Source organism: Prionailurus bengalensis, chromosome E1 (genome assembly GCF_016509475.1).
Source record: "Prionailurus bengalensis isolate Pbe53 chromosome E1, Fcat_Pben_1.1_paternal_pri, whole genome shotgun sequence".
Lineage (NCBI taxonomy): Eukaryota > Metazoa > Chordata > Mammalia > Carnivora > Felidae > Prionailurus > Prionailurus bengalensis.
Genome location: NC_057347.1, coordinates 35,907,937 through 35,929,750, shown reverse-complemented (window position 1 = coordinate 35,929,750; position 21,814 = coordinate 35,907,937). Strand labels below are relative to the sequence as shown.

The following is a 21,814-nucleotide window of genomic DNA, read 5'->3' as shown; positions in this document are numbered from 1 at the left end:
TGGGGACCAATTCCCCCGCTGACGTGGGGCTCTCTGGGAGCAGGGGTCGCCTCACCCTCACCCTCCGGACACCGGCGCGAGAGACCTCAGTCAGCTCTTTGCCCGTCACCTCCTTTATAGCGGTAGAACACCAAAGAGGGAGGAAGGGCTTGGCTTTCGCTGGCTCTGCTTGAAAACATCATGGCTTTCTGTTCCATACGGGAGGAGGGGGGCGCAGAGGGCTCAGCCCGCGGGGCGACTTTGGTAAAGTCCCTGGTCTTTTGCTGCATAGACGAGGCTGGGGTGAGAGGAGGAGACACCGTCGCGCGCGGCGAGGTCCCTGGCTGGAAGGCCCCGAGCCGGACGGTGCGCTACCTCGTTCCACCACCAGGAGGCGACTGTTCCCTCTGGCTTTTTTTTTTTTTTTTTTCTTCCCCCTTTGGGGAGGCGGCCAGGGCGGGCGCGGGAAGGGGGGCAAAAAGGAAAAAGGGTGTAGTGTGGGGACGCAATAGGTGAAGCGAGATCTAGGCCTGAGGCCCTCGGCAGAGGGCCTCCTCTCTCCCCGCCGGGACTGCGGCGCGGCCGGGAGGATTTCGGGACCGGGGTCCCCTTGACAGAAGACTGGGGGAGAGGGAAGGTTTCGCGGCCCAAGGCAGCAGTGAAAGCAGTGGGAGATGTTCCTTTCCCCCACCCCGCCAGGGAACCCCTGCCTCTCCGTTCGGAGGGCGAGGTCTTTTTGGAAAACACTGCTGCCTTCCAGGCATGCGCACCACCCCGGTGGGGGCCAGACTCCAGAATTTAACATCGCAGTGGAACTGGGTCGGGGCGGGGGCGGCCGAGCCGGGTTAACTGCATAGATAGGGACGGCTCCGAACTCTCTCCCCCAGCCCCCAGGTGGACGAGCCCGGAGTTCCCGAAATTCCCGGAGGGACATACCAAAGCGAAAGGGAAAAGGGAGTAGGCAAACTAGGTTTTGTACTTCCCGATCTCCCCGCCCCCACCCCGCCCCCTTCTCCGCCCGGGCGCCCCCTGCAGGCCGCGGTCCTCAGCACGTCTTCAGCACCTGTTGGAGGTGGAGGCGCACGTCGGTGGCCGTCTCCCAGGGCACCACGCCGGCGCGGAAGGCGCTGGGCTCGGCCTTCTGCGCCTCTTGGATCAGGCGGTGCATGGGGTAGCCGCGGCGCGGGAAGGCCACGTCGCCGCCCGCCAGCAGCCCCATGGGGCAGAAGTCGTTGGCGCCGTCGCCCACGTAGAAGAGGCGCTCGAAGTGCACGCCGTCGTGGGCCCGCTCGCGCAGGTAGTCGCTGAGCACCTTGTGCTTGCACATGTTGGCGGGGCAGCGCGCGCAGCTGTGCGTGTGGAAGGGCCGCAGCGCCAGCAGCCCCCGCGCGTCGGGCCCCGACGGGTTGCTGAGGATGCGGCGGAACAGGCCGTGGTGGCCGGCGGCGCGCAGCGCGCTCTCCACGCCGAAGGTGTTGGCATCCGAGATGAGAATGACCTCGAAGCAGGAGCCCTGCTTGGCCACAAACTGCAGCAGGTCGCTCATGCCGGGCGACAGGGGCAGGGCCTCGTAGATGGCGCGCAGGTCCCGCGGCCGCACGCCCTGCTCGCCCAGGTACTGGAAGACGCGCTGCATGTACTCGTTGTAGAAGCCCTCGCGGTAGGTGGCCCGCAGGCTCTCGGGCAGCCGCTGGCCCGGCGCGGCGCGCACGATCGAGTCGTCGCTGTTTTCGTCCACGATCGTCTCGTCGAAGTCGAAGGTCAGGAGGAAGCGCGGCGCGCCCTGCGCCGCCATCCCGCCGTCCTGGGAGCAGGGGGGAGAGGAGCAGGAGGAGGAGGAGGAGGAGGGAGCAAGCGAGAGGGGGCGCGGCGCGAGCCGGCCGGGGAGAGGCTGGTTAGCGGGCCACGGCCAGAGGCGCTGGCACATCCAAGACCTGAGGAGGACCCAAGGCTGGTTAAGCTGGTTGGAGTCCCCAACGCTGCCGCCCTCTCCCCAGCCTTCCCTGCCCACCCCGTCGGCACCTCTCTGCGAACTGTGCGGGGCATCTGGCCTCAGAAGACCATCCTCCTCCGGACCCCAGGAGGGCGTCCTTGGCACCTGTCTCTGCTACTCTCATCTGGGGCCACTGAGACCTAACGGGGTCAGGTTAAAAGAGGGGAAGAGCAGCTTCCAACGGGTCACTCCTTTGGGGAGGTTTCTGGACGAGGCCGTTCTGGAGGCTCCCAGGGACCCCGGTTGTTGGTGTGGAGTCCTCTCCGCACCCTTCTTCCCTGACAAACACAGGCAAGGGAGGCTGGGCACTCATCCCACTGAAGCAGCCTCCTCCTTCCCTTTTTGGGCCGTGCCCCCTCGATGGGACTGTGGACAATAAGGAGTCAGGAGCCAGGGAACGCTGTTGGTATCATCCAAGGCATGTGGATTGCGAATGCCAAGTCCTTGAGCCTCGATAGGAGCTAAGGGCTGCCAGAGAACTGGAGTTTAGCTCTTGGAATAACCAGGCCGGCGAGGTGACCCAGGACGGCTCTCTGGGCGCTGTGGCTAGCGGGGGTCCAAGGATGGGACACTGCTTCTCCAGGGAGTTTCTAGGGCCCTGTGCTGACAGCTCATCGTCACTAATCACTTGCCAGTTCCCTGGGAGGAACACGTCAGCGGGTGGGGTTTCTGCCAGAGTCCGAAGGAAGTGAGCACCAAGAGAAGCAGTGGGGCCTGGGGAGGTAGGAGCTTCCCGAGCCAGGCTGCGACATACCTGGGAGACAGGTGAGGGAGACGAAAGAGAGCAGCGTGGCTGAAAAGGCAGAGGGGAGGGGGAAGGGGGCGGGCGCCTGGCAGGGAAGGAGAAGGCTAGGAGGAGGTCGTGCCAGGGGAGCCTAGAGGCGGACGGGACAGAGAGACAGAGTGGCGAGGGGGGCTCCGGGAAGTGGGGGCCTCGGGCCAGCGTCCCCCACCTCCAGAAGACACGGGAGAGGACAGGGGACAACAGGGCATGTGTGAGGCACAAAGAAAGGCAAGCAGATGGAGACTGCAGAAGCCCTCAGAGGCCTGTCCCTGCCACCTTGCCTGCCCGCCGCGGTACACGACCGGGTGGCAGAGAGCAAATCGCGTGCAGCTTCAGAATATCCGCCACGCTGCCTTTCTCCCGCCTGGCCTCCCACCCCAGTTAGTCCAGACGGCCCCACTCTTCCTTCTGGTTTCTTCCTAACTCGCTCTCTGATATTCCTGTGATGCTTCTGGCCCGGCCCGCCTTGTGAAACAGAAGTCCGAGCTCTCAGTTTCGGAGCTGGGATGTGAACCTAGCTCTCTGCCTCCCTAATAGAACTGTCCCTTTGAACTCGTCCCTAGGGTCACCCTCTGGTCTCACTGACATCCATCTGGGAGTCTCAGGGGCCCAGGATCCCCGGAGTTGAAGATGTAAATAAAGCCTCAGGCCCCCACACCTGGGATGGAAATTTCCAGGGATTAGTGGAGGCCCAGGAGAGACGAGGATAGGCCAAAAAAGGGGCTGGATAGGGCTCCTACCACTGCAGCAGGGGAAGGGGGCTGAGGCCTCATCCTGAGAAATCCCCAGAGGGACCCACTTACCCTAGACAGGCATCGGAGGCCAGCAACTGGAAAACACCCACTCATCGTTGGTACATCACCCCGGGCACCGCCTGCAGGGACTCTGTGGGGCCTCCAGCCGTCGTCCAGAGCTCCTGACAACCACACAAGGTCTGTTGGAGGGTGCCCGCAGCTAGCTTTGTTTCCACCACGAATGCCGGCCTGCTTCCGTCTCCTCTGCTGAGGATGAACCACCCCCAGGGGCTCCGTAAAAACCCCTCAAATAGACACAGTTCTCCCAGGCGGCCAAGCCCTTGCGAGGCATCGTCTTCACAACCCCCCGGCAACATTCGAGAGGTTAAAGGTGACGTTATCGGAGACCCAGAGAGAGGTGAACCGACTTAAAGGTCACTCACTGTAAGTGGCAAAGACAGACCGCGAAACCAGAACTTGGCGTCTGAGGTGAACGTGCCCCAGGCTGTGCTGTTTCCACGGGGAGCCTGGTTCACGAACTGCTGGCCACAGCCTTGCGTGCTCTCTGCCCTTAAAGGGGGAGGGGCAGGTGACCAGGCTCATTGTACCACAGGTGGCCGGGGGTGGGGGCAACAGGACCCCTGGGCATCACAGGTGATCAGCGACTGGCCTCCCTGGTGCCTTCAGAGCTTGGCAATCGGCCAGGAGTCAGTTTGGAATTTCTGCGGGGCTTTGCTGTGTGGCTCTGGGGACAGGGTTTAGCTTTGTGGGGGTTTCACCAACTCGGCTACAGAGGATGTCACCTACAACTCCCACTGCCTCCCCATGCCCCATCCCTCCGCTCTGCTCCTGGGGTTCAATGAGCGACTAGAAGAAGCTGGGCCAGATCTGGAAAAATATTGAGAACCCACGACTAGCCGCGCAAAGGAACAAGTGTCTGGCTGGTTGCTGCCCTCTGGTGGTGACAGCGGATGACACTGGAAACCCCTGACTTTGTCAAGGTGACACTCACCCCAGATCATCCCAGAACATCAGGGAGAACCTCTTGCCCCCAAGACAGAGACTGGGACATCCCAGCAACAGGACACAGGTCAGAGGGACAGGCCGTGTCACCTCGAGCCACCCCAATCCCACCCCCCCCACTCCCGAACTGTACGTGCACTGAGCCCTTTTGACAGGGATGGATGTGGGTCTCAGCCTTTCCCTTAAGAACTTTTAACCTAGGAATTGGGAAAGGCAGCCGAAGCCGAATGGGGCAGGGGGCAAAAAAGGGAGGCGGTTGGGGGGGAGGGATCAAGAAGATGGGGGGGGGGGGAAGGGGAGGGAGGCATGGGGACGTTGGAATGGCATGTTTTGGAGGATGGGAGGGCTGTCCCCAGGCCCTATCTGGAGGGAGTTCCAACCTTCCAGAAGCCTGCCTGATATCCTGTGTCTGTCCCCAGGCCTAGTGCATTGGAGGAGAAAGGTCAAGGGATACCCCTCCCGTGGTAGAAACAAGCAGGGTCAGACACGGACGCGTGCCGCGCCGGGCACGGGGAGACAAGTGAGCGGGAAATACAAAGATACAAAGAGAACACAGGCTGCTCAAGCAGAGAGCGACTTTCATCCCATAGAAAAGGGTCTCCTGGTGTCGGTTGCCCCTTGTTTCACTTTCTTCAAAAACCAAAAAATTTGGTAGAATATTCTACCGATTTTCAGTTGTATACAAAACTTATGCATCAGAGCAAACGATACAGTTACATGTTTTTCATCTATTCAGGGAAAATGAGTTGAATATTTACTGTTTGGTGAACTGCCTTGGTTTCTTTTCGTCCCCAGAGCAGAAAGCCAGGCATCCTGGGTTTCTTCCCCCAGAAGCTGAGCAGGGCCAGGCAGCCACCCCCCCGCCCTTACCCCCACAGCAAGCAGAGGGACCCAGGCCCCCCTGGGACCTCATTCTCATGACGTTCAAAAAGCGTACTCACCTCCGGCAGCTTTGTCCTAAGTGACCAAATTCTTTTGTGGTCACCAGAAAGAGTCCCTCAGAGAAAAGGGAGACGGGGTCTCTGAGCTTCTCCAGATGGCTAGAGCAGAGAGAGGAGAGAGGGGGTTTCGTTAAGGGTGGCAGGGGGTCCATATTCTAGTCCCCTCGAAAAGTGGCGCCTGCCTACCCGATTCCATATCAGATCACCGGATTCCTCCTTGCTCCCTCCTGCCTTTTACAACAAATGCTTATAGATGACATTTGTGGGAATGGGGTGGCAGATGGGGCAGGGAAACAGACCCCTCTTTGGCATGGGCCCTAAGTTTGAAAGTCCCCTCTTAATGAATGGGTGGAGCTCACAGGACAGGCTTTGGGGACAGTTTCCCCCCAGGAAACGTGCCGGAGAGGGATGGGGGTGGGGAGTGAGGACCCTGGAGATATCATAGTGACAAGCCCCCTGCCCAAGACCGAACCTTCTGGTATCAATCACTAGGAATTGGATGTCACAACTAAGCTGAGGTTTTCTCCCTTTCCCAGGCAGTATTCCCAACGTCACCATGGTCTCTTCCTTCTCGCTACCACCGGCAGCAAATAGGAAAAAACCCGAGGCCCCGAGAGGTCAAGCTAACATCCTGGAGGTCGCACAGCGTCAGATTCAGGATTAGAACTTAGGAGTCCCTGGTGGCTCTTGGGACAGCGGCAGCCAGAGAGCGTCCCCTATCTCCCTGGAGAGCCCCTTGAGCTGTGAGCTTACTGTTCTGACTAGCTGGCGTGATGACCTGTAGCCCCAGTGTCGGTGCAGAAGCTGAGACCAGGAGCCTCCTCTGGGCTCACCCTGCCTGGGTGGACAAGCTGGAAGGGGATCCTCAGTGGACAGGGAGGTGGCAGCTGCCGGTGGAGTGGGGGGAGAGATATTTTTAGAGGTGGCTGGAAAGCAGGCACTCTGGCACACCCCCAGCTGGCGGGTGCTTCGCTCCAATGCGGGGCGGGGGGGGGTGCGCAGCTCGGGGAGCCCAGGGGGGCTCGTGGGTGGCGGGGAGCAAGGCGGGGCACAGATTCCTTCGCTTTGCCCGAGTAGGGGACAGAGGGCTACCCGGGCACGAGGTTCCCGGGGTAGCAGAAAGAAGGAGGACTCATTTCTCCGCTCCAGGGGCTGCCCCCACTGACACGCGTGAAGGAGCGCCCTCAAACTCCACACAGCCCCCACCCCGCACTGGGACCCCAGCCCTCCCCTGTACCTCCGGGAGCGCAGGACTCACGCGGGGAGCGGCGGCGGCAGAGGTCTGTCCCGGCTTAGTTTGGAGTGCAAAGAGTCGGGGAGAGGGGCTAGCTGAGGTATCTGGGCGCAGGATGGGCTAAGGGGTGCTTACGGGAATTGGAGGGGACGCGGTGTCTTGTCCACCCCCGGATTTCTGGGCTCCGGCTCACGAGTCCCTCCAGTCCCGAGGGGCCGTGGATGATGTGCGTCTGGGCCGTCCCCTCCACCTGCCCCCCATCCCCCCCCCCCCACCACGGGCTGCCGCCGCGTCCCCTTTAAATGCCCGGGAGCCGGAGCCCGAGCCGCGGCTGGCGCTGCGGCTGCCGCAGCACCCGGGCCCACCGCAGTCCCCTCACGTCACAAGCGACTGTCCAATCACAGCGGTGCCGGTGCACATCAAAGGGGCGGGCCGCCCGCGGGCCACGCCTCCCGGCTGCCCTGGAGGCTCCCGGAGCTGGAGCGAAGGTGGGATTGCGCGCAGGGCGGGGAGAGGGCAGGGGAGAGGGCAGGGGAGGCGGGCCGGAGCGCGTCCCTCCCGAGGAGCGTGGGTGGGGGACACCCTCGCTGGAGCGGCTGCGGGGCTCTACGTGAAGCCCCGCCCGTACACCCAGAAGTGTCAGGGCTGTGCCTCCAGGGCGCTGAGCCCTGAGCTTTGCAGAAATGCACCCCCACGCCCAGCCCTCGTTCCCTTCTTCTCTCCGAAGCCTGGCGGTAGGTACGGCTTGACCCAGCCCAGGGAAAGCAGTTTCTCTCCCACGTGCGCGTCGCTCTGTCCTCCGCGCGCGGAGTCCCAGCACCTCGCCTCTTGGGACCCTTCCCCCGTTACAGGTTACAGGGGATGGCCGGGAGAGAGACTCTCCCACTCCCCCTACCCCATAAACCCTGATTTAAGGACCCAACTGTTTGCCCTTTGCAAGTGATGTTGTAAATTAAAAAAAACCCGCTTTCGAGAGTCCGTGCCTAGCCACGCTCCCCTGCTCCCCTAACCCCCGACTGCCCTGCAGCCGGATGGTTGAAGAGAAGATTCTGTTTTGAGAGCAGAGAGCTGAAACTTGTATATACTGAGTAGGTGCTCTGAACCAGACGCTGTACTAGGTCGCTGCACTTACGGTTGAATATTCACAACAGGGGAAATTATTTGCCCCGGTTCAGACCCAGGCACACCTGGCTCATGGGGTCACAAAGGAAATGTGTGGATGCAGAGATTAGGCGCTGCCTGGGTCTAACCGCCCCCCCCAACCCCCACCCTGCCCCTGCTCCACTCCTCCAAGAGAGCCAGAAGATGCAAAGGCCCTGTGTGATGTGGCATCCGATGGATGGCGCTGGAAACCAGAGAGGGAATGCGGGTCAGCAAGGAATTACCCTGTGTCGGGGTGTGGGGGAGGGCTGGGGGTACATGAAAGAAACGGACAGATGTGTGCCATGTTTCCACATACACAAAGGAGAACGAATGCTTTACAGCTGCTTAAAACCCTCGACAGTGACTTCTAGTGTCCCAACTCTGTCCCTGGCTTGCTGCTCATGCCTCTGTCCTCACTGCCCACCCTTTCTTCCAGCACTCCGGCACACCTGATCTTTCCTGGGGACCTCCGTCCTCAAGTACGCTCCTGCCCCATTTGCTGGGCAAGTCCAGCCTCTCCTGGAGCTCCTTCTTTTTGTTTTCTTTTCTTTTTTTTTTTTTAATGTTTGTTTATTTTTGAGAGAGTGAGAGAAAGCGTGGCGGGGGGGTGGGGGCAGAGAGAGAGAGGGAGACAGAGAATGACGGGAAGCAGGCTCTGTGCGGACAGCAGACAGCCTGATGCGGGGCTCGAACTCACGAACCATGAGATCATGACCTGCGCCGATGTCAGGCGCTCCAATGACTGAGCCACCCAGGCGCCCCCTGAAGCTCCTCCTGAAACTGACTTGTGTGCTTCCAGAACTTGTGGTTAATGCCGTCAGTATGTTTCCATGTGTCAGTTCGTGTGATCCTCACCACTCTGTGAAACGGCTCCTTTCGCTGTAGGGAGATCAAGGCAGGAAGAGTGGAGCTGACCCAGCCGGGGATCGCTGGAGGTGGTCTTCCAGCCTGGTTGTCTCAACCATTACCCCACACCTTCTGGCCTGTAAGCAACAGGAAGGCGGAGACCACATTTGTATTATTGGCTCTACCTAGTGCCTCGTTTGTGTCTGCTCCATTGTTGAATCTCCTGGCTACCAAGTCACTCCAGTAGCATCCCCATTTCACAACGGGGAAATTGACACTCAGAGAGGTCAAATGGCTTGCCCAGGGTCACATGCCCCAAGGAGGTACCGGATTCAAACCCTGATCCTGATGTAATTAACAGCCCTCTCAGCTATTTCCAGATTCACTGCTGGGGCTGGGGCTGGGGCTGGGGGTGGGGTGGGCGGGTAACTTTTCTGGTGCTGCCTAAGCGAGTTCTTGCTGCCCACCTCTGCCTGCCAGCCACGGGAGCACCGAAACTCACAATCTAGAAACGGAACTTTTCCGGACACAATCCTGCCTCTCTTAAACTCTCCCCCCTCGTTGTGCCAATGAACACAGTTGGGCGATTGGACAAGCCTCCTCCCGTGGGATTCACCTTAGAACTCTCCGGTCAGTCAATCTGGCAGAGAGAGCTTGTGGGGACAGGGGCCTCTGGTGAACCCTGATTCAGGTGGCCAGGTACGGGGCTTTCCAGGTGGCCTTCACAAAGAGGGTGTGACTCTTCCCCCCCCCCCCCCCCCCTTAATTCAAACTCTTGTGTCTTTCAAACTCTCGTGTCTGACTTGCAATAGATCTCTTCCAGGGAGCTGAAGAGGGCGTGACTCTGGCCTCAGGTTTTGGTGTCACAGCCAGAGAGGCCAGGAATCCAGGACCAGGGACTCCAGCTCCGCAATAGACCTGGTGGGGGGAGGGGCCAGGGCTAGAGGGAGGAGCCGATCCTACACTCCACCTGCGGGAAGGAGGATTTTGTGCTGGGCACATAATCAATCCCCACAACAACCCTGGCAAGATGGGTTTTTAATATTCTCCGTAATACAAGTGAAAAAGCAGAAGCTTGGGGACGTTAAGAAAGCGCCTTGCCCAAGGACGCTGTGTGGCAAGTGGCGGTCAGCCCAGATGTTCAGGTCTGCACGTCTCCGTAGAAGGCGGAGGGCGTTCAGTGACCTGGCGCCGGACGCAGGTGGGCTTAGCGCAAGAGGCCCCCGGGAGCGCCCCCTTCAGGCAGTTCTGCGAGTTCTGTTGTGGGTCCCTTGGGTCTAAGGCGTTGTGCTGCGGGAGGGGGGGTGCGGTTGCTTAGGGACCAGAGCCGAATACATCCTCTTTCAGGTCTCTTGTCTTCTTCCTAGCCAGCAATCACTAGCATTGATGGAGCGCTCAGCGGTGTTCTAGAAGCCTCAGCTCTCTTCCTGTTCGCATCAACCTAGGACCTGTTAGCCCGGCCATCTTACAGACGGAGACAAATGAGGCACAGAGTGGTATGTAATTTGTCGAAGGTCACAGAGCTAGGCAGTGGCGAAAGCAGGATTTGAGCTCAGGCAGTCAGCTGCAGGGTTCCTTTTTTTTTTTTTTTTTTTTTAAAGTTAGTTAATTAATTTGTTTGTTTGTTTGTTTAGAGAGCGGAGGGCAGGGCAGAGAGAGAGAGAGAGAGAGTGAGAACGGGGCTCCGTCTCATGAACAGTGAGATCACGACCTAAACTGAAATCGAGTCCAGTGCTCAACCGACTGAGCCACCCAGGCGCTCCCCGTGTGTGTTTGCATTCATCCCACGAGTATTAACTGTACCAGGCACTGGGAGATCAGACACTGAGGAGACGTGGACCCTGCCCTCAAGGAGCTTACAGTCGAGAGAGGAGACGGAGACCAGCCAACAGGCCTTCCCGAAAGAGTGGCGGAGAACAGATCTGTTCTACCTGTGACCACCAGGGCGATTCTGTCACGGACTTCAGCAGCTGAAGCAGCTGGGACCTGAGGTGCCTCTGGGAGAAGGTGGAGACTCATAATCCAGGGCTCAGTTCCCCCAGGGGTGCCCCCTTCTGACCACTCTCCTTCCCTGTCCCACCCCAACTCCTGCCCTTGCTGTGGCTGCTGGCTTCCCCTCCTGTCTTTCCCCACGTCCCCCTCCCCAAGCAGCCTGGAGACACTCCAGAGCAACCTTCTCCCCACCCCAGGCAGTCCCTCTCCCACAACAGACTCACCCCTACAGGGCTGTTCGCTGTCCCCCGCTCAGTAAGCAGCGAGGATAGGGCATCAGGAGACAGTGAAAGTGCAGACACCCATTCTGCTACCTGGGACACACACACAGCAGGTGGAGTGAGAGAGTAACCCCCCAGGGTCCCCTCTGGGCCAGGAAGTCCTTGCAGTCTGACTCAAATCCCACCTGCTAGGGCACTTCCTCTCATTTGGCCTCTAAGACACCTTCCCTCGGGGTAACGGCTATCGGAGACTTGAAATACGCCACTCCAATTCCTTCATTTTTGCAAATGTCACATTAAAGTGAACAAGGTGACTTCGCCTCTGCCTGCTTCACGGCCTTGGTTACTTCTTGCATCCTTGTCCCCCTCCCTCTGTGTAATAACCTTCTTTTGGACTTACAAACGTGCTACCGCAGGCCCTTTGCACTTGCTGTAGCCTCTTTCCAGAGGACTTTCTAGCCCATCGATGGCCTCCCACTGAGTTCAGGGCTCAGCTCATCTGTCACTTCTTTTTTTGTTGTTTTTAATTTTTTTTTTAACGTTTATTTATTTTTTTTTTTTTTATTTTTAAAAAAAAATTTTTTTTTTTTCAACATTTATTTATTTTTGGGACAGAGAGAGACAGAGCATGAACGGGGGAGGAGCAGAGAGAGAGGGAGACACAGAATGGGAAACAGGCTCCAGGCTCTGAGCCATCAGCCCAGAGCCCGACGCGGGGCTCGAACTCACGGACCGCGAGATCGTGACCTGGTTGAAGTCGGACGCTTAACCGACTGCGCCACCCAGGCGCCCCTAACGTTTATTTATTTTTGAGACAGAGAGAGACAGAGCATGAACGGGGGAGGGGCAGAGAGGGAGACACAGAATCGGAAGCAGGCTCCAGGCTCCGAGCCATCAGCCCAGAGCCCGACGCGGGGCTCGAACTCACGGATGGCGAGATCGTGACCTGAGCTGAAGTCGGACGCTTAACCGACTGAGCCACCCAGGCGCCCCTCATCTGTCACTTCTGAAAGGAAACCGGTCCTCCCCAGACACCCTCCCTCTCCCCCGGAGATAAGGACCTCTGATCACACACCTCCCCAGCACCCTGGGCCTCTCCTGGCTGGTTGATTAACATCTGCTTCCATCAGACTGTCAGCTCCACGGGGACAGGCACCATAATGGGTTTGCTCCCATGGTGGTTAGGTGCTGGGGAGCGCCCCGTGCACGCCTTGATCTGGAGTAGCTGCTCAAAAAAATGTATTTGTGGCCTGAATGACTGCAGGATTCCCAATCCAGGCCGGGAATGACCCAACGCTGGGTCGTCTGACTGGGAGGGGCGGGAGATGTGCTCACAAAAGGAAGGACCAGCAGCTAAGGGCTCCAGGGACGAATCTGTCCACCCTCAGGGCAGATCTGTGCTGGAGAAGAGGCACCGTCCAGAATCAGGTCCAGCCAAAACGAGAGCCCCTTGTTGTACCAGCAAGCTTTGTAACTTACAACACACTCTCCGCCATTCACATTATTCCCCTGATGCGGGAAATGGGTCCGGGAGAGGTTAGGTGAGTCCAAGGTGGCGAAGGCAACACCCGAATGCAGGTCTTTTGAACCCAGCCAGCTTTGCCGAGGCCACGTGTACAAGGGGAGAGGATGCGTTGCCAGCCAGCAAAGATTCCAAGATTCTGGCCTTCGGGCCATTATTTGACTCTTTCCGGGGTTTTTTATTCGTTCACGTAGGCGTGCATTCATTCATCGGTTCGGGAGACACGTGCTCCAGTCGACCGCTGCCTTCGAGAAGGCCACAGTCCTGTGCTGGCCTTGGGAATCTGGGGTCCATCTGTGATTGGCCTGAGCTTATCATAGGTAATTTTTGTGTGTTTACGTATAACTGTCCATTTTTCACGTAAACCTTCACAAAGCTTCCACGACTCCAGCCGTCCTTCCCTCCCCGCTCCGCAAAACGTTTAAGAATCACTGGCTAAGTCGGTATTAAAGGACAGCAGCCCCTGTGCTCGTCAGCCCGTCCCGCCTGTTTGGGTGACGAAGGCCCCAACACATGACCACGTCTGGTCCAAGTGATAAACCCGCTGTCTGGCCCGCATGACTCACCCAAGGCGCTGCTGACCTGGGACAGCTGCTCTCAGCCAGTGCTCTGGGAAGAGAACCGTATAGAAACACACACATACACACACACACACACGCACGCACGCGCGCGCGCACCACCCCCAGCTCTAAAACGGCTCCTGCCTCCAGGAAGATACTTTGGTTTTTCCCTCCCGTATTAGCAACAGCTGCCCACGATGGTGACATATACTGAGGGCGTGTGTGTGTCAGACACTGTGATGCCTAGCGCCTCATCTTTTTACATCCCCACGGCAGGCCTCCGCGTCAAGGAACTTGCCCAAGGTCACACGTCAGGGGAGAGGTGGGGGTGGGGGTGCGGGCGCCGAGGAGAGCAGCAGGTGTTTATGATCCTTCGGGGCTGAGCCCACACCCTGGTGTCCACACCGTCATGCCCGCGCCCCCCACGCTGTACCAGAGTCGGTCTGAGTGACCAGTGGCGCTGGGCAGAAGCCAAGGCCCGGCTCAGGCGGTGCGGGGTCAGGACAGACGACGCTTCATCTTAGGCACTCTCTCTCACTCTCTTGCTCTGCCCTCTTTCTGGATCGCTCGCTCGGCCGCCAGGCTTCCCCACGGGGGAGGCTCCCAAGGCGAGGAACTCAATTCAGCCTCGGGCCAGCAGCCAGGGCAGACCCGACGACAACCACATGAGTGAGTTTGGGCGCAGCCCTTCCAGCCCCAGTCAGGCTTCGAGATGACTCTGCCATCTCGTCAGGGCTCTTGGCTCGCGGGCATTTGGAGAGCTAAGCGCTGGTTTTCAGCTGCTGACTTTTGGGGGTGATCCGTGACTCAGCAATAGAGAACCAGAAATACACCTGTAAACACAATTGCTATGGTTCTCACGTTCTATTAAAGGAGGCAGACCGTGGAAGGAAGGAAGGAAGGGCGGGGGGAGAGAGGGAAAGAACCCAGTATGTCAGATAGCAGGAAGTGCTATGGAAAAAAATAAAGCAGGGAAATGGTGGTGGTGGGGGGGAGCTTCGATTTAAATAGGGTGCCTAAGGAAAGTCTGACGGAGAAGGGGTCAGTTAAGCAAAGACCCGAGAGAGTGAGCGCTATGGAAATCTGAGGGGAAAAGAGAATCAGGCAGCACGAACAGCACGTGCAAAGGCCCTGGGGTGGGAGCATGTCTAGATCACGTGACCCGCCCAGGGCACAAACTTCGTATATGTTGCCACTGGATTGATTGTCCTCACCAGGCCTGTCTTGGGCCATCTCATCCTGCGGCCTCCAGGAGTGGGGAGGTGGCCTGCTGAGCCCCCACTGCTCTCTTCTTCTCTCCCTTGACCTTGGCTCCATGGCTGTGGTCCTGGGAGTAAGTCTCAGGTTCTCAGGACGTGGAAGTGGCCGCACAGGCAGATCTTCCCGGCCTCCAGGCAGGGCGGGTGATCTGGGGCAAATCCAAGCGAGACCGCAGACAAGAGAAATGACGGAGGAAATGCGATTTGGACACACAGATACTCAAATTTCAGCGGCCCTCCACTAATTTACGGGGCTGACTGGTAGAAAACTCTAACTCCAGTCCTACCGCCATAGTTGTAGGTTATTCTTTGCCATTTTCCTTTTTTGAAACAAGCAAAATACAAAGCGTCTCCGTGTCATAGCAGAAAGTGCCCCAAACCGCCCATTTGATATGCACACTCGCCCTCCTTCTCAGTGACAGATGTTGCTTGTAAGTGACCCATGGCCTGAGGACTCCCTCTTTCTGTGCCCTCCTCCTCCTCAACCCAGGGATGCCTGCCATGTCCTTTCTGCGTCCTCAGAATCCCTCAGGGCTCCCCACAAGCAGGCCCATGGCCATAGCCACCGTATTTTCCAGATCAGGATGGACAGATCAGTGCAGGAAGCCTGAAGTTACACACAGAGGGCGAAGGGACAGAGCCTGAAGACGGGGCTTCCTGGGACAATCAAGGGCACAAAGTAACAAGTCTTTCTCCAAGAGACCCACTCATCCCAGGGGACAGAGGAATTGTTTATTTACTTACTCATGTATTCTTTCAACAAATTTTTCATGAACCAGGACTGGCCTTGGTTCTGGAGGAACAATATAAGCAAGACAGAGTTCCTGCCCTGGGAGTGCTTACAGTCTGCTAGGGAGACAGACAAAGGCGCATCAGCAGGGGCCTAGTGATTCTGGTGAACATGGGAGGGACATCCAACCCAGTTCAAGGGGGAGGACCAGAGGCGTGTATATGTGTGGTGATGTCAGGGGAAGATTCCATGAGAAGTGCTTTCTAAGCCAAGACCTGCAGGATGCATAGGAGTTGGATAAAGAGGAAAACTTTAAAGAGGGAGAGCTCGTGCAAAGGTCCTGAGGTCCGAGAGGTGGTAGAAAGGGCAGAAGACGGAGGGTCTTGTGAGCTTCCTCCCTAAGGGCCATGGGGAACCGCTGCAGGTTTGGAGCGAGGGGCTGACACAATCACATCTGTGTTTTAGAAAGATCACTTGTGTTGCTGTTACTGGCTGTCCCTCCTTCTTTTCATGGCCCTGTGGCTGAGCAGGGCGGCCTCTGGGGAGACCACAGCCCAGGCCAGCCCAGTTCTCAGAGTGTCAGGAGGATCATGGCAGGCTCTTCTCTTTCCTGTCCCCCCTACCCCGCCTCGGCCGACTTCAGGGTCAGGTTCTGAGATCTGCTATATTGGGCTCCCGTGGGTGAGGCTTCCATCCCGCCTCTGGCCACATCAGGCCAGCTTCCCCCAGGATTGAGGGGTTATTTGTATCTTCAGGGTGGCAGGGCCTCCTCCCCAGAGGCAAGGAACCCAAGATAACAGGGCAGCCTGGGAGCTGTTTATGAAAAGGCAGCGTCGTAGGGGGTGGGCAGGGCCCGCGGGCACAGTGACTGCTGCCATAGATATAGCAATTGGGGCGGGGAAGGCCGTCTAAATTACAGCTCCCAGAATAGAGGGGCCCAGAGGGAGTGGTGGGGCATCCTACCAAGGGAGCTGGCGTCCTGCCAGCCATGTCCAGGCTCCGGGCCCTGCCGCAGGCAGAGGTGGGGTGGCCACGGGCCCGGTGGCCGCGAGGTGGAGCCAGGCGGTGGCGCGGAGGCTCCTGGGGGTTGGGAGAGAACCAGCCTGGGGTGACCTTCTGGAATAGTGAGGGTGGTGAGGGGAGGGGGGAGGGGGGAGGCGGGGAGGCGCCCGCTTGCCTGCCCCTGGAAGAGACTCACCGTCACATCCCTCCGTGGATATTTCACCCAAGTGTGAGATACGGCGAAATTAACGAGAACGGCGGGCATCCTCATAGCCGCTATGGGCCAGGAACCGCTCTAAGCAATAACGTACGTCAGTTCCCCCTCCCGGCTCCCTGTGACGTAAGGTATCATTGGCCCCATTTCATAGATGAGGACACTGAGGCCCACTGAGGCCCAGTATGTGCCAAGTGGAGCTAGGGAGTGAAAAACTAAGGTGTGTGAGCCCAGGTTCGTCTGACTTCAAAGACCAGGCTTCTGAGCCAGGGAAGCTGTTCGAAACCTTCGCCTCCCGGAGTCGGTTTTCTCACCTATGACGTGCGTCACGGCCTCTTGCTCTGGATCAGCCTCCCAGAGCTGTAGGGATCACATGGGGACAGTGTGGGACGCTGGGAAGAGCTTCAAGGCGGGAGGCTTGGCCGGACTCTGTGCCGTGCCCACTGTAGGCCTCTGTTTCCTCCTCTGTAAAATGGAGATCATCATAGGTAACCCACAGGGTCTTCTGAGACGCTAATGGGAATATATATGTATGAAAGTACTCATATCTTTGAAGGCAGATTGTAAATTAGAAAGTGCCACATTTCAGGGGCGCCTGGGTGGCTCGGTCGGTTGAGCGGCCGACTTCGGCTCAGGTCATGATCTCGCGGTCCGTGGGTTCGAGCCCCGCGTCGGGCTCTGGGCTGACAGCTCGGAGCCTGCAGCCTGCTTTGGATTCTGTCTCTCCCTCTTTCTCTGCCCCTCCCCTGCTCGTGCTCTGTCTCTCTCAGTCTCTCCAAAAATAAATAAATATTAAAAAAAATTTTTTTAATTAAAAAAAGAAAAGAAAATGAGGAAGCATCCCTTTGATCATACTTGGTAGATATTCAGTTTTCCTGTAAGTTAAAGCAAAACGCATCTACGTTCTTTCTTTCTTTTTTTCTTTTTTTGGTGAGGATTTGCGGCCTTGAAACTGTATTTCTTCAACTGCTGTGTACCTAAGGTGCTGATTTTCAGCTGAAACTGAGGACCACCCCCCGCCCCATCCCCAGGTCCCCAACACCAGCTGTTTCCTGGGCTGGGGTGGGGGGTGGGTCTTGGTACAGAGACATAGGTTTGGACAGGATGACTCTTGCGCCGCTGGCTCTCTGAGCCTCCTGCCTTCCTAGGTGTGTTACTTAATGTTGTTCAAGATCCTCTGGCCCGCCCCGGGGTGTGGGGGGGGGGGAAAGTGCTGCAATGAACCTCAGAGACCGGAACTTGCTGACTCATCAGGGGAGCCAAGGGCAGGTTAAGGGCATTGAGTCCCGGGAAAGGAGGTGACACCCGTCAGGCAGCCTCACCATCACTCCCCTCCTGCCTGACTGCCTCCTCTCTCTCTCTCTCTCTCTCTCTCTCTCTGTGTGTGTGTCTGGGGTGACCAGGCAGCGTGCAGGGAGCAGGGAACCACGCCCTGCACTCGCTCATCCCCAGCCTTTCCAGGGCCGGTCTTCCCCTCCCCCCCAGGGAGCCTCACCGTCCACGTGAGGAGCTGGTTCAACGTGGCACCTGTACCTCCTGGTGGGATGCGTGATCGAGCTGGTTACCACTGCTCCCGACACGGTGAAATCCCACCGGGTTGTAGCTGCCTCCCGCCGCCGTCCGCGAAACCCAAGCTCTTGGCCAACAGGAGCACCCGCTCTATCCTAGGGAGGATTCTCTGGAGATTCACTAAGACAAGACCGTTCATGCATTCATTCATTCAACGTTTGCTTGCTGCTTACCTACTGCGTATCTGGGACTGTTGTAGCTCACATCTGATGGGAGAGGCAGCCAACAAGTAAACATATTGCGTGCCAGATGATGGTAGGTGTTAAGGGTACTGAGCGGGAGGGAGGGGTGATACTTAATCAAGGGCAGTTGGAAGCCTTACTGATGAGGTGTGGGGCCCAGTGAGGGATTCAGCTGTGCGGATATCTGGAGAAGAACCTTCCAGTAGCGGGAAGCCAGTGTGGGCTTGGAGGTGAGTGAGGCAGGTGGAAGGAGGTATTCCCTAGGGAGAAGGTATTCTCCCTCTGGGGAGGGAGGGGGGCGGTCTCTAGGTTTGAAGGAGGGACGTTTAGTGCTGTAAAGATTTTCCTAAACTCTAACTCAAGCCCCTCAAGCCAGTGGGTTTAATGAAGCTGGGTTAGGCATTCGGGGCCTGATTTGCTGCTCCTAAGACTCTGACCTCATGTCGAATCTCCAGGGAGCGTGGCCGCGCCTCCTTGGAAGGCAGTGCCTCCTGAATTCCTTCCCTGATCCGCTCTTCCTTCTGTCTCTCCATCCCCGCCCTGTCCCGCTCCCTGGCATCCGAGGATGACCTACCTGCCTGCCCACCTGCCTTGACCCCTCACCCAGCACACGCCTGCCTTATGTCCTTACCCCTTCTTCTGTGTCTCTTCTCTCCCGCCCACGGGTGGGCGGGACTAGTGTTAAACTGCTTGGAGCTTCTTGTGCCGGGCACCTCAGAGGTCTCCATAAATACGCTCGAACTGATCAGGATGCGGATGTTCAAAGGGGACACAAGGGCTCCAAGCAGACTTCTGTGCACAGCAGGCTTCCCATGGACTTGAAGGATGGGGGCGGGGCGGCTGGAGTTTACCAAGCACTGGGGGTATCCGGGGCCCCCATTGGGAGAGTTGAGCTGGAACGCCTTCTCCCACCTTGAACTTGACCATCGGGATGCTAAATTCCTGTCGCCACTAGGATGTCCCCCCCACCGCCCCCCGAAGATGAGTTGAGACTGTGGTCTTTCGACCCCTGGGTTCCAAGGAGGCAGCCACTGGGGCTGCCAAAAGGCAGGGGGGTGGGTTCAGTAAATTCCCTCTGCCCACCCTCCCATGCTGCAGCGGGGGAGGGGCTTTGCTTTTATTTATTTTACACGTATGTTTCCAGGGATGGTTTCGTTTCAAAAGGGGATTTCCTTCTAAGGACACACATACAGACACGCCGTCTTGAGAACATCAATGGAGCGGAAAGTGATAGAAACCCTGGGTCTAGATCCGGCGTCATTGGAGCGGGTCTGGCCTCAGCCTCCTTGTCTAGAAACAGGAGGAACATATGGAACGATCTCTCCAACCACAGGACGGTAGCCGTCACAGTCCTCGGAGCAGTTATTTTCTGACTTTAATGTTTGGACCTGGGGAGCAGACCCTCTGACGATTGTGACGCAGGTCGTCCGTCCACCACGTCTTGACAGACACGACTTTCTGAAAAATTCCTAAGAGAGGATGCCTTCTGGAAGGACATGTAAGAAGCTAGTAAGGGCGGTTACCTCCTGGGAGGAGAGCTGGGAGGCCTGAAGGCAGGGGAGGCACGGAGACTTACCCACCACTGTATTCTCGGTTGTACCTTGTGAATTTCGTAGCGCGCGCGTAGGTAGCCGAACCACATACCCGCATAAATAAACGTCGGTTTATTTGAAAAAGACATTGTAAACGTTTAAAGCACCGCTCAAGCACGAGGTAAAAAAAAAAGCAACACGCCAAATATAACCCTTGCCTTGTTCCCGCCGCGGACTGAAGCTGAACCGCAGGGAAAGCCAGCAGACTTGTTCCCGAGGCCTTTGGGGTGACAGAGCGACCCAGAGACCTTGAGAGAAGGGGGACGGGGGGAGTCACCCAGCCAAGCTCTCCCTCGGGTGTGGCGCCTGAAGTGAGCGAGGCGTGGCAAGCCCTGAGCTGTGCGCGTTTCCCTTGAGGGAGCTGCTAATGATGGCAGGGGTGTTGAAACAACAGAACAGGGGCGCTTGGGTGGCTCAGCCAGCCGACGTGACTGCCTCTTGATTTCGGCTCAGGTCACGATCTCACGGTTGTGAGATCGAGCCCCGCGTGGGGCTCAGTGCTGGGCCTAGAGCCTGCTTGGGACTCTCTCCCTCTCTCTCTCTCTCAAAATAAATGCACTTGAAACACACACACACACACACACACCCCAAAATAAACCCAGTACACCCGGCGGGGAGGCGGTGCTCGTGCCGTACGGCTGTCTGCTTTATAAAAACTGCCTTGAGGTGTCGTGCAAATCGGTGGCCTGGGCTGTTCTCTAGCTCAGTTCCTCCAAGGCAAAGACCGCGTCTCGTTCATCCTGTGCGTCCTGGGCCCGCGCCTGGATGCGCGTGGCTGAGAAAGCTCCCCGTCGCCCCACACCGGGAAATCAGGGGCACCGTTGCTGCCACAGGACCTCGGGAGGTGGCCGCGTCTGCTCCTTGTCCCACGAGGGGATGCGGAGATTCCTCGGAAGGGCAGTTAAGCACAGCTATTTTCTCTCGTTGCTTTGCTCATCGTCAAGGCATTTGTTGGGAGACAGGGACAGGCAAAGGCAGACCTTTATACTTATTCAATCGCCTTTGCGGAACACCCTCACCCGCCCAGGCACTGGGAAGGCAACTGTAATTAAGATACAGAGAAAAGGAAGGAAGGTTCATTCCTCACGGCGGGCTGGTGCCTGCAGCGAAAGTATCCAAGTATCCTGGAATATGAGGGCTGGAAGGCTTCTTAGGGGGTAACATAGCCTCTCTTATATAGATGGGAAAACCGAGGCCCAAAATGGGGTAGGGGCTTGCCCAAGTTCCACAGGTTCGAACACTCGAGTGGTCTTTAATCGGATTTATGAATGAGAAAGTAGGAGAGTTGGTTCTCAGCCTCCACTCCTGATGGGCTGAAGCTGGTAAGAGGTGGAGCCTGGAAGACAGATAGGAGGGGGAGGGTGGTGTCAGCGACAAAAGGAAGGCGGGGAGCCCAACACAGGATGGGAGCCCTCAGTCTTCCCTCCCTCGGGGCTTGGAAATCCTTGCTGATGACCAGTTCCTTACCAGAGGTCGCAGACAGAGAAAGAGGGAGATTTCTGAGCCCAGGGCATCACCCCGGGGGGAGGGGGGAAACGGCAGTGAGGGATGGGAGTTCTCTTGTTTCCGTTACTTGTATCTCGAGATGTGCCTATGGCCGAGTTGCTTCTCCCCTCAGTTTTGCCATCCGTAAAATGGGGTCACCGTCCCTGCCCCACAGCCTGCGGGGCCAGGATGCCCTAAGGGGATCAAAAGAGGGGAGCACGGAGGCAAGGTTGTGTGCCTGGCTGCTGGCAGTCAGATTCCTCCCCGCTCCCCCCGGACCTGCCCCAAAGAGGCGTCTGGAAGTTGCACAGAGCCAGCCAGTCTGGGCGCGAGACAATCAGCAGCCCCGACGCCGCCGCCGCCGCCGCCGCCGCCGACACAGAACAGCAACTGAGACGGCGGCGGGGGGCGGTGACCCGGCCCAGCCGCGCGAAGTGGAGCCGGCCGCGCGTCACCGCGCCTCCTCCCCGCGGTCTACACCCGCGGACGACGCCCCTCCTCCCGGGGCTCCGTATGCACGCGACCCGCCGCCACGTCGGCCCGGGCGTCCCCCCCCCCCCCCCCCCCCGCTTCCTATTTGTGGCCGGGAGCGCGGAGCGTGTCACGTCCAGGAAGGACGAGCCGGGCCGCGGCGGGGACCCGGCGTCCGGCGGGCAGCGGCCCCCGCCCAGCCCCGGGCACGCCTCTGCGGGCGCCACGTCCCCGGCGCGGGTGCGGTCCCAGGGCGGACGGGGAGCCGGGGTGGGGGGAGAGGAGCCCAGCGCCCGCAGCGGCCCCGCCCCGCGAGAGGGGGCGCCTCCCGGAGCCTC

General features: G+C 58.3%; 1 protein-coding gene and 1 long non-coding RNA gene across 8 annotated transcripts; one reads left to right on the top strand and one right to left on the bottom strand.

Annotated features, from left to right (window-relative positions):
- Positions 1–97: 97 nt before the first annotated feature.
- PHOSPHO1 (phosphoethanolamine/phosphocholine phosphatase 1) lies at positions 98–6,965 on the bottom strand. Of its 7 annotated transcripts, none has more exons than XM_043584135.1 (6): positions 6,713–6,960; positions 6,208–6,341; positions 5,455–5,553; positions 3,560–3,672; positions 2,605–2,726; positions 98–1,913 (listed from the first exon to the last, which is right to left on the bottom strand). In XM_043584135.1, exons 4-6 carry the CDS (start codon positions 3,602–3,604, stop codon positions 1,025–1,027), a joined length of 1,056 nt encoding a protein of 351 aa, XP_043440070.1. In that variant the 5' UTR covers positions 3,605–3,672; positions 5,455–5,553; positions 6,208–6,341; positions 6,713–6,960; the 3' UTR covers positions 98–1,024. The 7 variants fall into 7 exon arrangements, with proteins under 7 accessions (XP_043440070.1, XP_043440072.1, XP_043440077.1 ...); XM_043584137.1 differs by having other exon boundaries at positions 6,824–6,956; XM_043584142.1 differs by lacking the exon at positions 2,605–2,726 and having other exon boundaries at positions 98–1,783; positions 6,713–6,965.
- Positions 6,966–7,121: 156 nt separating this feature from the next.
- Positions 7,122–10,895, top strand: LOC122485398. Its single transcript, XR_006297851.1, has 3 exons — positions 7,122–7,176; positions 10,045–10,173; positions 10,312–10,895. It is a non-coding gene; the product is annotated as an uncharacterized LOC122485398 (long non-coding RNA).
- Positions 10,896–21,814: the final 10,919 nt, after the last annotated feature.

Excerpts from the sequence above, each read along its gene's own strand:
- PHOSPHO1 (XM_043584135.1), bottom strand. The coding sequence starts at position 3,604 with ATGAGTGGGTGTTTTCCAGTTGCTGGCCTCCGATGCCTGTCTAGG. Across the intron at positions 2,727-3,559 it reads GCCTCCGATGCCTGTCTAGG|GTATGTCGCAGCCTGGCTCG; the intron begins GTAAGTGGGTCC and ends CCTGTCTCCCAG. Across the intron at positions 1,914-2,604 it reads GTGTTCCTCCCAGGGAACTG|GTCTTGGATGTGCCAGCGCC; the intron begins GCAAGTGATTAG and ends GGTCCTCCTCAG.